The sequence below is a fragment of the Sinocyclocheilus grahami genome, unplaced genomic scaffold (genome assembly GCF_001515645.1).
Source record: "Sinocyclocheilus grahami isolate Dianchi unplaced genomic scaffold, SAMN03320097.WGS_v1.1 scaffold32.1, whole genome shotgun sequence".
NCBI classification, from domain to species: Eukaryota; Metazoa; Chordata; class Actinopteri; order Cypriniformes; family Cyprinidae; genus Sinocyclocheilus; species Sinocyclocheilus grahami.
In genome coordinates, this window is record NW_015505211.1 from 4336556 (window position 1) to 4351218 (window position 14663).

At 37.6% G+C, this 14663-nt stretch overlaps 1 protein-coding gene across 2 annotated transcripts in view; it reads left to right on the forward strand.

Moving 5' to 3' along the window:
• Window positions 1–474: 474 nt before the first annotated feature.
• The window catches only part of LOC107577970 (pleckstrin homology-like domain family B member 2), a 23112-nt gene continuing 8923 nt past the window's right edge, over window positions 475–14663 (forward strand). For both annotated transcript variants that reach the window (XM_016263989.1, XM_016263996.1), the window contains exons 1-6: window positions 475–620; window positions 4388–4456; window positions 7686–8641; window positions 10286–10618; window positions 12936–13070; window positions 13634–13771. In XM_016263989.1, the coding sequence (XP_016119475.1) occupies window positions 4402–4456; window positions 7686–8641; window positions 10286–10618; window positions 12936–13070; window positions 13634–13771 (1617 nt within the window). In that variant the 5' untranslated portion in view covers window positions 475–620; window positions 4388–4401. The remainder of the gene's footprint in view (window positions 621–4387; window positions 4457–7685; window positions 8642–10285; window positions 10619–12935; window positions 13071–13633; window positions 13772–14663) is intronic.

Consider the following 14663-nt stretch of genomic DNA (forward strand, 5'->3'; position numbering starts at 1 on the left):
GTGTGTGTATATATATATATATATATATATAATAAATTTGAGCCATCTGTGGGACCTAAATGAAAGGGCACTTCAGATGAAAGAAGATCATAGTGAGCCTAAAAAACAAGTTATTTTGTTTTTGTTGGCTAGAAAATATGTATAGCTCGTAGTGAAAGGGTTGGTATGGTAATTGTTACCAGACCTTTAAGATATGTGTCATACATTACAGAAAGGAAACAAAAAAATTAGTTAGATAAAATAGAGGAGGTGTGTTCAATCAGGCTGGCCTAACTTGTAGGATGTAGGTCGTGCAATCTCTGTGAGTCAGAAACATTAAATGCAAGTGATGTATCCCATGACAACTCAACTAGTAGTTGTGAAGTATGTGAGTCGCTCTCGGATCAGCCAGGAGTCAGAGTTCCATTAGAGCGCGCTCTCGATCAACCACAAAGCCAGAGTTCCATTGAAGCGCGTCCCCGCGGAGAGGAGGCGTGTCCGCACACACGGCCAAGGTCTTGGCGCACTCAGCATCACTTCTGTCCTCTTTGTCATGCTAAACTGGCAGGACAGACAGAGAGAGAGGACCGACCACGCGTCCTCCTCCTCCTGAGACTTCATTAATGGAACACTAAATAAAGGTTAGTTATATTTCTTCAGCTGCAAACAGAGCTCAAGAGAAGTTACTTGGAGCTTTGTGAAGAGCGGCGTTGATGCAATTAGTTTGCATAGTTTCATTTAGAGTTTTATTGTTGGGAAATTAATTTTGTGGTCCATTTAGTCGGGCAGGGATTGACGTAGAGACGTTTTGTGCGCTGTTTTTGTTCTGTGCTAGTAAAGTAGTTTGAACGTTTTTTATAGAACTTTAGACTGACAAACACGACGTGACGCCATTCATTCAGTGCTGGTTAAACAGAGACAGACGCGCGTGCGGTTGTTTGCTCTGCGGCACACGAACAGATCGTTGATATTTAACCCGCTTAATCCCGGTATATTAAAGCGATTAGCGGTGAGTGTGCTCACCTAACATGTTCAGATGTGATTTTCTGTTTCTGTTTCATGTTTTATTTTGGTGAGTTAGAAATAAAAATTTATTTATCACAAAAACATTGTTCACGTGCTCACAGAATATTTTGAATATGTTGTTCACAGAATATTTTATTTATTAATATCTTTATTATTAATGTACTTGTTTAATGTCTATTGTTTTTTCATTTAATTTATTTTAATTATATATATATATATATATATTTATGTATTTAATTATAGAAATATGAATTTATTTTTGTTTTATTTGTTTTAATAATCTTTATTTACCTTTTGAGTATTGATCATTTTATTGTTTTTTATTGATATTTATACATTTTATATTTCTGTTTTGTTTATGGTCATGTTTTTGTTTTAATGTGTTTTTCATTGAATGAATCATGCAAATCTTTTTATTTTTTGGTTTTATGTAATGATTTATATTTTAAATATTTTATATAAAATGTTTTACTGTTTTATGAAAATGTAGGGTAACCAGTTTGTACAAAAACACCATAGTTACTGTAGTGAAAACTGATAATTTAGTGGTACCCATTAAAAAAAGACACAAAAAAGGTTCTTAAGGCTTCTTACAATATTTGAAGGATATCACATATTACTTTATTATGGTTTTACACAAGGATGTAATCAAATATATGAACCATATATTGACCATATAACTATGGCATTTGATGGAAACTATGATAACCATTGTAATTTTTAGGGTCAGTGGGAGGAAGGAAGGGGTGCTTTTGCCATAAAATTGGATGTTTGCAGTTTATAGAGTTATGCAGATTGCTAAAAAATAATAAAATCTTTAATCATGGTACTTTTGGTTCTGTTTAAACCGGCTTTATCACTTTGGCAGCGGCTTCGTGCTGAAAGGATGACAAGTGCTGCAAATCATTAGACGGAGAACGAATGTGGTTTGTACAGGCCCAACTCAGAGCTGGAAATCCCAGAGTTCCTAAGACTGTAAACTAAAGCAAGCTGTTAAGCTTCAGAGAACAGTGATTACACTACACATGATGCTGTTATGGAGACATATAGTATGTAATTGTACACTCCTCCAGTCCAAGACTGTGCTGATCAAATGATGTGCTTTAGGTCGGGAGGGAAGGGTGGGTTTCCATATGTGACAGAGTTAGTGTCAGCCAGTGATGGAGAGAGTGTGAGAGAGACATCGCAACAGACTCGAGAATTTGGCACATTCGAGAGAGCCTAATAATCACATATCGTAACATTTCAGCTGACGTACCTCATCAGCTCATTCCATAGTATTGTTTCGATAACAATGAAACAACTGCTATGCAGATTCACAGTTCACACAACTGTTAACAAATGGGGCAAGATGGAGAAAATTTCCAGTCAGTGCTCTGCTTCTGTCTGGATAAGACAATCAACTCGGGACCTTTGGTATAGAGCAGGGGTAGGTAAGTTCAGAGTTCAGCTCCAACCCTAATCAAACACACCTGAACAAGCTAATCAATGTCTTCAGGATTACTAAGGCTATAGGCAGGTGAGTTTTTTTTCAGAGTTGGAGCTGAACTCTGCAGGACTGTGGCTCTCTAGGACCGAACTTGCCTGCCCCTGGTATAGAGGAAAGCCAAAGCTTTCTCAGGTGGCTGCCGATGGTGAACTCACGGTGAAGGGTTGTGTTGCCGACAACGTAAAACGATCCCCCACTTCCTGCGCAGGAGTGAGCTGCTTAGGAGAGTCTGATGGGATTTTGAGTGTTCACACAGTGTGTTTCAGGAAAAGCCTGTGTGCTTACAGCATGGCTTTTGCAAATAGATTATTATACATTTGTTGTATTGGGAGAGAGAGAGAGAGAGAGAGAGAGGGCATTTGTTTGGGAGTGTTTTGTTATAGAGTGCTTTAGATATTTCTTAAAACCCTCCCAACTATCTGATGCTTTATATTTTCCTTGCCTTTCACATATTATAGACTTAATTTTTTATATATAGGGCTATTCTTCGTTAAAAGAGACAAACCCTACAACTAATTTTCATTTAAAAAAACAAAAACATTTTTGTTTTATTTATGAATCCGTTTTTCAGTTGACATCACCATAAGGAGGTTTTGTCAGATTAAAAGAATAGTTCACCCAAAAATAAAAATTTGCTGAAACTTTACTCGCCTTTAGGCCATCCAAGGTGTAGATGAGTGTGTTTCTTAATGGGAACAGATTTGTAGAAATTTTGCATTACATCACTTTCTCACAAATGGATCCTCTGCAGTGAATGGGTGCAGTCAGAATGAGAGTCCAAAAAATAAACTACACCACTCCAGTCCATGAATTAACCACTTGTGATGCAAAAAGCTCTGTGTTTGTATTAAACAAATCCATCAAGGCATAACTTTAAATCATTGCTTCTGGCCAAAATATGATCCCATAATCAATAATAACTCTTCCTCCAGTGAAAACTGTTTTTGCTTGTTTTGCTTGATCTTTGCATATTTCTCTCTTGATTCCGATAGACACATTTTTCACTGGAGTAAGCAAAATTATGGATAGAGGACTCGTATTTTAGCTGGAAGTAATGGTTCGAAGTTAGAAACGCCTTGATGGTGGATTTGTTTCTTACAAACACGCAGCTTTTCACTTCACAATACATTAATTGATGGACCGGAGTCGTGTGGATTACTTGTGTTTTTATCAGCTGTTTGGACTCTCATTTTGATGGCACCCATTCACTGCACTGGATCCATTTGTGATAGAGTGATGTAATGCTAAATCTCTCCAAAATCTGTTCCAAATGAAAGAGAAAAAAAACTCCTATGCATCTTTGATTTGCTGAAAAGTTAATTTTCAGCAAATCTTCAATTTTGGGTAAACTTCCTTTAAGCTCACTTCTGGAGATAAAATCAGTTGTAAAAAAAACTGAAGAGAGAGGGAAAGAAAAGGGAGAGAGAGGATGTGCCCCAGACTTCAGGGGAAAATCAGTCTTGTGGATTTAAGTCCTCTGAAACACTCTGTGGACTTTGCTTCAGAAGAAACTTCAAACTGTATATGAAATCTGAGCTCTTTCTGGATCTGTTTTTTCACTTAATCAAGAGGCTGTCTTTCTCTTTCTGTCTTATTGAGCTGAATTCATTTCAAGACGTGAAGAGGAAAAAGGGTTTTATCTTCAAAATACCAAAGCTCTTTGTCATTTAATGTAAATTATTTGGTCATAACTTTAATGCTGCTAGTGAATGTGTATCATACTTGTGGGCTTGTATGTCTGAGGTAATGATTTATTACAGCTTAATTTCCTTACCAGTGCTTTGGACTTGAGTACAATGTTTCTATGTTAAAATGACTCTATGTGTGTGATGTGGTTCTCCTCAGGGAGCACTCTTTGCCTGGGTAAATATTTTTTCCATTTCACCCACCCAGAAGAGGCTAATCACATGAAGAACGTGCTGACAGAAAAGACTGCAGGACCCGCAATGTCCCTCAGTACAGGTAAGTGATATCTTCCTCCACCTTCCTCCCGATCAGCTCTCAGTTTTGGATCCATTCGGCTGTCTTTTCATAAACAGAGTCACTTGCTTGCAGCCTAATTGGTTCCCTCCATTATCATGCAGCAGACTGTTTTATAAACAGGAAGAGTGCAATTCAGTGCCATCTGTTCTGCTCTTCTGCGCTATTTTGTGATTGTTTGCTTGTTTGTCATACGATCTCCGGACGCTCCTTCGTCGAATCCGCCGGCCGCCGCTCACTCTAGGCCTCCGCTAACTCTAGCCCGCCGTGTGTGACGCTGTGTGTTTCGTTGTGAAAGCGAAACTACTTTGTTTGGCCTTCCGAAAGAGGACACGACTAGAAATCAGTGGTTAAGTTGTATTTACAACACTGTTCCAGAACAGTTCAACCCAAATATTCAGATGTGTGCATCACATTTTATGGAGGACTGTTTCCTGATCCTGGTAGAGTAGACTACAATGCCGGCTGTTCTGACTCACAGACTGTAAGTACGTTTACATATTTAAAGGATTTGCCACTGATGATTCAAACGCAAGTTTTGAGCAGTGTAGAGTAGCGCTTGTTGTTTATCATTTCTCCGATCACAAAGGCAGACATGGTTTTATGTTTATGCGACGCAATGCGTAAAAAGACAGTATAAGTCATTATAATCCATAATTATGTCCCAACTGGATGCAACAAATGCCTCGTTTATAATGGGTTTTCATGTTTTTGTCTCGTCGCTCCGGCCGGACAGGGCATCCCAGTATGGTAGGAGCGTAACATTTCCGTCACATGCTTGAGGTATTTGGCCAATCACAACGCACTGGATAGCTGGCCAATCAGAGCACACCTCGCTTTTCAGACCGATGAGCTTTGTAAAAATCTACTAGTTTCAGAAAGGTGGGGCATAGAGGAGAAACAATAATGTACAGTATGTGGAAAATAATGTTTTTTTTAACCTTAAACCGCATAAACGCATTAAAAACAAAATAATGTTATTTTTAGCAACATCATTTGTATGTTACAAATGATGTTGTTCTTTTTAGACCCCTTTAAACATGTGAATATGCTCATCAGTCTCAATCAGTGTTGTTTTCTTCTTTCCAGCCACTTTTTAAAAAACATTACCTGTAATTTTTCATAAAATGGGGCCTAAAGCTCTTAAAAGTTAGGTATTTTTAAACAAAATTCCAGTGTTAGATACAGTCAAGAAGGTCAAGGCTTTAGAGGTGGGACAAGCCAAAACCATAATTTAGGAGGGAATGCAGACATTTTAGTTGTTTGAAACTGGCTATGTCTTATGCTAGCTTAATTTTATGTTACATAATGGTTTATTTAATGACTCTCACAACAAAAGCATGGGATTTGTGCCTCTAATGTTTAAAAAAAGTAATGGGATCCAAAATGTAATGTATTCATGGAAAGTGACATCTCTGCTTTTCTTCCTTTCTTTTCTCTTTCTCTGTGGGCTTTGTGTTGGCTGTGAGACTTAGAGTTAATACAAACATTCATCTTACCACCATGCAGCCGCAGCTGTACAAATGTCCATGTTACCTTGTAAATAAATGACAACGTAAAATCCCATCCATATGGCTCCAGCATACCGGTCAACCCTCCAGTTTTTCCCGGGATTCTCCTGTATTTTACCATTCTATCTCGCTATCATCCTGTTTAAATATTTTCCCGTATTTCTCCCGTATTTTTAATCTTTCTATAAAAATATCCCACTGAGCATATTTTATGTTTGCCACATTCGCCTCCGGTAAAACTCCCGTAATTTGTATGGCCCAAACCTCATTATATGAAAAAGCACCTAAAAAAAAAATTCCAAGCTTGCCCCAGGTGCCAGATCTTGTATGAAATACATCCTGCTCACACAATCGACACATACAAATTTCAACCCATTTGTCCCCACAACTTGGCAACCTACAACAGTGATGAGTACCGCGGGAAGGAAAGGATCACTGGTAGAAATTGGACGGGAGGAGAAGACTCAGGTGGGGCTCCGGTGAAAAAAACAAATATACATGAAAAATTGAGATATAACTTACACTTCAAAAGGCTATGTATGGTTTAATTGATTAAATATGAGCTCTGCAAGTTGCAAAATCAGGTGCTGCGCTGGTTTGTTTACTGCGGTTACCGGGGAAATAGCTATATTCCTGGTGAAAAACGAAAGAATGAAGAGAGAATGAATTTGCATTTTTCAATAAGCCCTTCTGCTTTTTGTTTTAGACCAAAGACAAAAACTACCCTTATTTTTACGCAGAAAACGCGCAGTTTGATATACATGGAGCTTAAATAATTGTTTGATGATAATTGTTTAAATTAATATAATAATAATAACATAATATGATAGATACTTTTGCACCCCCCCCCTCGTCTCCCGTATTTTGGGACCCAAATGTTGACAGGTATGGGCTCCAGGTCAACCACTTAACTAAAATGATTTACAACCCAAAACGTAGATAAACATTATGGAGTACAGGTGGTCCACACGTGTGTGTGTGTGTTCCCTGACGGAGTTCTGCCTCGGTCCCTTTCCTCTGCTCCAGTGCCAGAAAGTACAAACCCATTCTGGCTTTGGTTCTTCCATTTTTAGAAGATGCTTTTCCCCCTTAAACCCAAAGCATCCATATTTGTGTGGGCTGAGATTTGTATGAGAAAGCCGTTTTAGTTCTGTTGTCAGCTGAGCACATGTGGCCCTTGAACTTAAGCAAAACCAAAAAAAGTTGCCAGGGCACACGTCTGATTTCTCTCTTTATTTCGTGAGATTTTCTAGTTCTGTTTGTGCATGTGTCAATGACAACCTGTGCAAACACTGAGCTTTTGTATTAGTACAAGAAGATCACAATCGAGGGTTTGATATGTTTCAGCTCTTGATTCGTTCCAGTTAAATGGATAACTGCTCTGTCATTTCCCTCAGGAAATTTCGGTCTCCAGTAAAATTTGCACGCCTTCAGATGTTTCATTTGGCTTAGAAGGAACTTCCATCATGTATTACCTTTCCACCATTAGATATCAGATGAATTTTATCGCTAAAGACTTTGCATATTAAACCTCAAATGGGCCATATCATGTGGTATATCTGAGAGCTGATTATGAAAGATTTGAGGTCACAAGATGCACAACAAATGAAGTTTGACATGATTGATGTCGACCCTTCTTTCTGTGCCGTATTTGAATGTGCACAGGCATAAATTAACTTTTTTTTTCTTTTCTTTTACAGATACAACAAAGTTTTATTCCAATGGTGGCACATTGGCTGGATCTAGTGTTCGTAGCACACGCTCCAAGGCGGAGCTTCAGGAGTTGATGGAGAGCTTGCAGCGTAGGAAGTCCGCTCTGGAGGCCAGCTTAAAGGCTACTGCAGACTGCGGTTACCTCACTTTGTCCCCACCTCCCAGTCCCCAATCGGCATCATCCTATCTACAGGACCGTCCACCTCTTTCTATACGAGTCCCTTCCCCTTACACACCCGCCAGCAGCTTAAGCATGCCACCATCGCCCCGCCACTCAGAGCGGCCCATAAGTCCAGTCCCAAACCGCGCCCGACACCAGTCGCAGGACAACCTGTTGCTTTGCCTCCCTTTGGAAGGGCGACATCCCAACACTGCCAACTCACTCCTTTCTATGTGCAACGGCTCTTCTTCCTCCTACATGACCGATGCTCTTCCTTCATCTCGCCGAGGTCCAAGCGGGGCGGCCAGCATGCCCTCCAGCCCTCGCTTGGGCCGCAGATTGCTAACAAGAGATGGGGAGTCCACCATTGACCCATCACTCCGCCAAAGGAAATACTCCACCAGCTCTCTGAATGGCCTGGGGGAACATAGTCTTTCTTTGCCTAGGTTGTATCGAGGAGATGCCCCAGTGCTTTCTTTGCCACCCCGACGTACCACCAAACCACGCCGCAGCCTTCCGTTCTTGGAGAAACCTCCAGATGTGACCGTGACAGCCAACTTGATCAGCAGTTCTCACCGGACCAGCCTCTGTTCAGTGGGCTCTGCCCCATGTTTGGATCTAGGCGTAGGAGAAAGGCGGCTGTCGTTTGGTAAAGGAGGCCTGGGGCCCGGCATGGGGCCGAGGAGGGGCAGTATCAGTTCTCTCAGTGGAAAAGAAGAACTCAGAGATTATCATCAGAGACAAAGAGATGAGAGACTACGAGAACAGGAAGTGGAAAGACTGGTAAGTCACCCAGAGAAACACTTGTACTAGTGAGTCTAAAGCTTCAAAATTCTTCAGTCTATTCATCCTTCATGTATTTAGTTTTATAATCATGACAATGTTGAATAAATTACTTCACATATTCACATATGACTTCACAAAAATCACATAACGCATGGTATTTCTTTTTAATTTTATGTCATGTAAAGCATATTATAAATAAAATTATTACTGTATATTAAATATATTTTATATATCATATTAATATTATAATTGTATTATATTATTAATTATTTTAAATCATATATTGCTTTACATAGTTATTTTCATTTTATGTTTTATATAATATAAAATGTATATAAAATATGTAAATAATATTTTACTGAAATGTTTATATTTTTTCTTGTATTATTTGATATAACTTTAATTTGTCACTTTAATTCGAGTCACTTTATAGCTTAAAATATATCATGAAACCATAAGTTCATAGAAATCAATGTGTAAGGGACTTTTTGTGAAATATTGTTGTTAACTTTAATTCCCTATAATTCTAAGGCTTGAATCCAGCTCATTGGGTTTCAGTTTTCTTCTTTTAAGACAATGGTGAGACATGAAAGTGTCTGAAGGACTATATTCTGTGCCGTGTTCTTTGTGCAGGGCATTATAAGTGAGGTTCACTGGATTATTCACACTCCTTCATGCGCTACAGACTTAATGAACTTACATTCACAGCTAAACCAAAACCTTAAGTGTGTATGAACCAGCTGGTAATCACACTTTAAATTAGTTTTGCTTTACACTTAGACCTTTATGAGAACTTGAAATGTTCCTTCTAGAGGTCACATGATAACTGTGCTAAAGCAGTGCATCTGTAGTCAAACCATCTGATCTGACTGCAGTGGTGTGTGCGCAGTGTATTTGTGTGTGTTTGTTTGTATGCAGCTAAATTAGTTCAATTCCACAGGGCCAAATCCCACAATCCACTATGATACAAATCTAAACAATGTGTTCTATGTAAAATCTGATATTTCAAACATTAACTCTAGACTACTGAGTCAGCCAGTTTTGTTTATAATATTATGTATCCGGTACAATGCTGTCCAAAAGTCTGAAACTAGTAAAAAATGCTTCTGTTTTGCATTATATATGACCCTGGACCACAAAACCAGTCTTAAGTCACTGGGGTATATTTGTAGCAATAGCCAAAAATACATTGTATGGGTCAAAAAAAAAATTATTTTATGCCAAAAATCATTAGGATATTAAGTGAATATCATGTTCCACGAAGATATTTTGTAAATGTCCTACTGTAAATATATTAAAACTTCATTTTTGATTAGCAATATGCATTGCTAAGAACTTCATTTGGACAACTTTAAAGGTGATTTTCTCAATATTTTGATTTTTTTGCACCCTCAGATTCCAGATTTTCAAATAGTTGCACCTCGGCCAAATATTGTCCAATCCTAACAAACCATACATCAATGGAAAGCTTTTTTATTCAGCTTTCAGATGATGTGACCCTTATGACTGGTTTTGTGGTCCAAGGTCACATATGAGATTACAAATTACATAAACAGAATCTTCATATTATTCATTTTGCATCATAATTTCCAGTTTTTATTTCCACATTGTCAGTGATTATCGCTTTTCGTTCCACTCTAGGAACGCCAGCGTCTTGAGACTATTCTGTGCCTGTGCTCTGAGCTGGGTCAGTCTGAACTTGGCCGAATGGAGACCGACTCGGGTGTCTCAGCTGTATCGGACCTGCAGAAAATCAACCGAGAGCTGGAGAAGCTGCATGTGTCTGATGACGAATCAGTGTTCTCAGACTCTGCTGCAGTGTCTCTGGACAGCGGGTTTCTGGGTAAGGGTCGTGGAGAGATCCTGACCCAGAGACAGTGCAGACTCAGCGGACACAGGGAGACCAGGCCCCAGTCACCCACCACCAGTCTGCGGAGCTCAGTCCCCTCACCCTCTCCACGCCTCCGCAGCAAAGTGAGACACTGCGCCGCATCTTTCTGTTCATATCTTCCTGAATGCAACAAAGGACTTTTAATTTTCCAACATGTTGCATCTACAATTAAGGCCCATTCACACCAAGAACTGTAACTTATAATGATAATTATATTAGCGTGTTCATTATAAGTGCATGCTGCAGTTTAGTCGTCTGCCACTTTCAATGCTCGAGCTCTTTAAAGCAAGATTGATTCTGATTGGCTGCCAAAGTTTTTTATCATTCATCAGCTACAAAAAAATCATTTTGAAAGTGATTCCAACAATATTGTTCCTCTGTGGTGTCAATGATATATTACAGATTGATATATTTAATCAATGATATATTATTGATTATATAATAATATATTATTGTATCAAGTATATTTACATAATGTGTAGTATGTGTTGTACCAAATTTAATGTATGCTGAATTAATTACAAATATAAATTATATAATCAAAAATATAAAAAAATATAAAAAACTTGATTTTTCACTACCCTGTACAGTAATGAATATTAATGTAAATTTGTATTCCTTTATTTAATTCTGGGATAATTAAGTATATTGTTATGAGTATATTAGATTTAAATTCATTCTAAATCTCGATCTAATTCTCATTAATGTAAAATAAATTTATATATTTAAATTATATTTGTATATCTTAGTATCTATTAACTTAATATACAGTAATGATTTTTTAATAGTAGCTTTAGATTAGTCAGTTCTTTATAAGAGTCACTCTATTAATTTCAGCTCCAATTTACATAGTTATTTCTTGCCACAATTATATTTGTTTTTACTATATATACCATCATGTATAATGTGTTCAAATCTAAAGCAGTCTCCAGTTGTGTACTCAATATCCCAGATTAATCTAATGATGCAGTGGAAAGTTTGCAGTCCTCAGGGATCTAAAGTATGCAAAACAGTTTGGGAATGCTGTGGAGTCTTTATACCTAACTGATGTCTGTTTCTAAACAACATGACAGAGTGAACTTTGACCTTTTAAAACGCTGACCTCACACTCTTTGCAGTCAGACACCGAAATGAGTTTTAAAACAGATTCTGTCTGCATTTCAATAATAATAATAATCAATACATAAGGTGTCAATTACAGCTTAACGGGGTGGACTCTGTGGAAGAAGTGTTTTTCCATTGGATAACTATAATGACATAATGGTGTGTTTGAGTTTAATAAACTTGCTCAGGAGAGAAGGGCAGTTATTGCCTCTCCAGCAAGAGGAGTGGAACAGGAAATGACTCTATTCCCAGTGGATTTGCTATGCATGTGTGTGTGTGTCTATGTGCTCAAGACACACATGCCAGTAATTGTTGGAAAGAAACACAGAAATACAAGGAAAGAATGCAGATCTGCAGATCATTTGTTGCCTTGGACCACAAAACCTTAAGTCTTAAGTCGCTGGGGTATATTTGTAGCAATAGCCAAAAATATATTGTGTGGGTCGAAATTATTGATTTTTCTTTTATGCCAAAAATCATTAGGATATTAAGTAAAGATCATGTTCCATGAAGATATTTTGTAAATTTCCTACTGTAAATATATTAAAACTTTATTTTTGATTAGTAATATGCATTGCTAAGAACTTCATTTGGACAACTTTAAAGGCGATTTTCTCAGTATTTAGATTTTTTTGCACCCTCAGATTCCAGATTTTCAAATAGTTGCACCTCGGCCAAATATTGTCCTATTATTGTCCAAAAATTGACCCTTATGACTGGTTTTGTTGTCCAGGGTCACATTTTTCCTACACGTCTCCTCTCAAGCAATATTTCTTAATAAACTCTCATGTGACATTCATTTTGCTATTGCTAATCACAGTTTGCATTTAAAAATATGCACAGGCCCATATTTCTGGTAAATGTCAAATGCATGGAGATTAGATGCCATTATCAGACAGTAGCGGTTCTGTAGTCTCGCTCTCGCATCTGTTGCTCGGCTACATTCCTCTGCGCTGTCACTGGAAACCTTGTGGCCTCAACCAAGTTTACTATCCATAAAGAGGTGTCATGAAGAGCTGGATATTCATTTTAGAGTTCAGTCTCATGTCAGGTCTCAATGACTGCATTTCTGAATGTTTAATCCATCTTTTCTACATTAGATCATTACATGTTTGTAGTTATATGTTTGTAACTGTTAAATCAATCAAGGAGAGGTGATGTGACGTATGAGACTAATGAATGATTCAGGAGTTCAGCTAAACTTCTAAAATTGTACGTATGGTCGAACAAAAGTCTCAGTCATCCAGGACTGAAACCATTTTTGTTGTTGTTGTTATTTCTGTATCTTTTTCACAGGTGTCTGAAGACATGCCGCTGAGACAGGAAGTGACACGTATCGAAGAGGAGAGAATTCAGGTGCTTAACAACATTGAGGAACTTGAACAGAAGATCAAAGATCTAGACACACAGATGGACGAGTCTATCAGAGAGGTGTGTGTGCGCTTTAAATGAGAAGCTTTGTGTTTTAAAGTGAGGTAACATGTATAGTATGCATTCCAAACAGTAGTGCATGGTGCTAGCAACGCCAAACTCATGGGCTTGATTCCCAGAAATCGCAAGCCGTTACGATTAAAAGCATCTGAGAAATGCATTAATGTAAATGCCTTCATGTCTGCCAGTAAATAACTCTTACAGATTGACTCTCTAGACTTGTATACTTTTATTCTGCAACATTATTTTAGTATTAATTATATACTACTATAGTATTTATTAATGTTTTGTATTAACTTTATTTTATATTTAAATTCAAATTTTAGTAATTTTCTTTTTTGATTTTTTTCTATATAGCTTTAATTAGTTTTTATTTCAATTTCAGTAATTTTAGTGCTTCAACTTCAACTTATTTATTTCAGTTAGTTGCCAAAGACATTTCAATTTTTTTGTTCAATTTTTTTAAAAGTTATAACTTTGTCAATTACCAAAAAAAAGATTTTTTCAATAGTTTTAGTTGTGCAATGAAGCTAAAGTCAACAAACATTTCAATCTGTCATTAGATGGAGGTGGAGAGAGCTCTTTTAGATGGGGAGCAGGAGGCAGAAGTGGCTCAGCTACAGAGCGATAAAGAAATGCTGGAGCAGCTCAACGAAAAAATGGCCAACGTGGCAAAAAATGCTAAAAAAAATCAAACTCAGGTAAACAGCAGGTGGAAATGTAGTTGTACAGCTTGAAATGATTCAGTATAGTATATCAAAGCTTCAGGACAAAGTTTAGTGCCTCCAAAAAGGCAAACAGAGGGTCTCATTCACTAACTATATGTAGATTTGAACATTTTTACACAGTTATCATGACTTACGAACAAGTTTGCACTTAGGAATAGTTCACCCAAAAAGAAAAATTTGCTGAAAATTTAGTCACCTACCGTCCAATGTGTAGATGAGCTTGTTTCTTCGTCTGAACATATTTGGAAATCATTTGCTCATCAAAGGATCCTCTGCAGTGTATGGGTGCCGTCAGAATGAGAGTCCAAACAGCTGCTAAAAACATCACAATAATCCACAAGTAATCCACATGACTCCAGCCCATTTTATGAAGCAAAAAGCTGTCAAGTCAAGTCAAGTCACCTTTATTTATATAGCGCTTTTAACAATACAGATTGTGTCAAAGCAACTGAACAGCATTAATTAGGAAAATAGTGTCAATAATGCAAAATGACAATAGTAAACACTAATTTTTCAGTTAAAGACAGTTCATCATTGAATTCAGTGATGTCAACATCCAGCTCAGTTTAAATAGTATCTTTGCAATCATGTCAACGATATCGCTGGAAATGAAGTGTCCCCAACTAAGCAAGCCAGAGGCGACAGCGGCAAGGAACCAAAACTCCATCGGTGACAGAATGGAGAAAAAACCTTGGGAGAAACCAGGCTCAGTCGGGGGGCCAGTTCTCCTCTGACCAGACGAACCAGCAGTACAGAAAAATCAATATAAGACGTAATAAAACAGACGATGAACAATATTAACAACAATTATTATATGATGCAATCAAACTTATAGCAAAATATGGTAGTTCTGTATGTTGTTTCA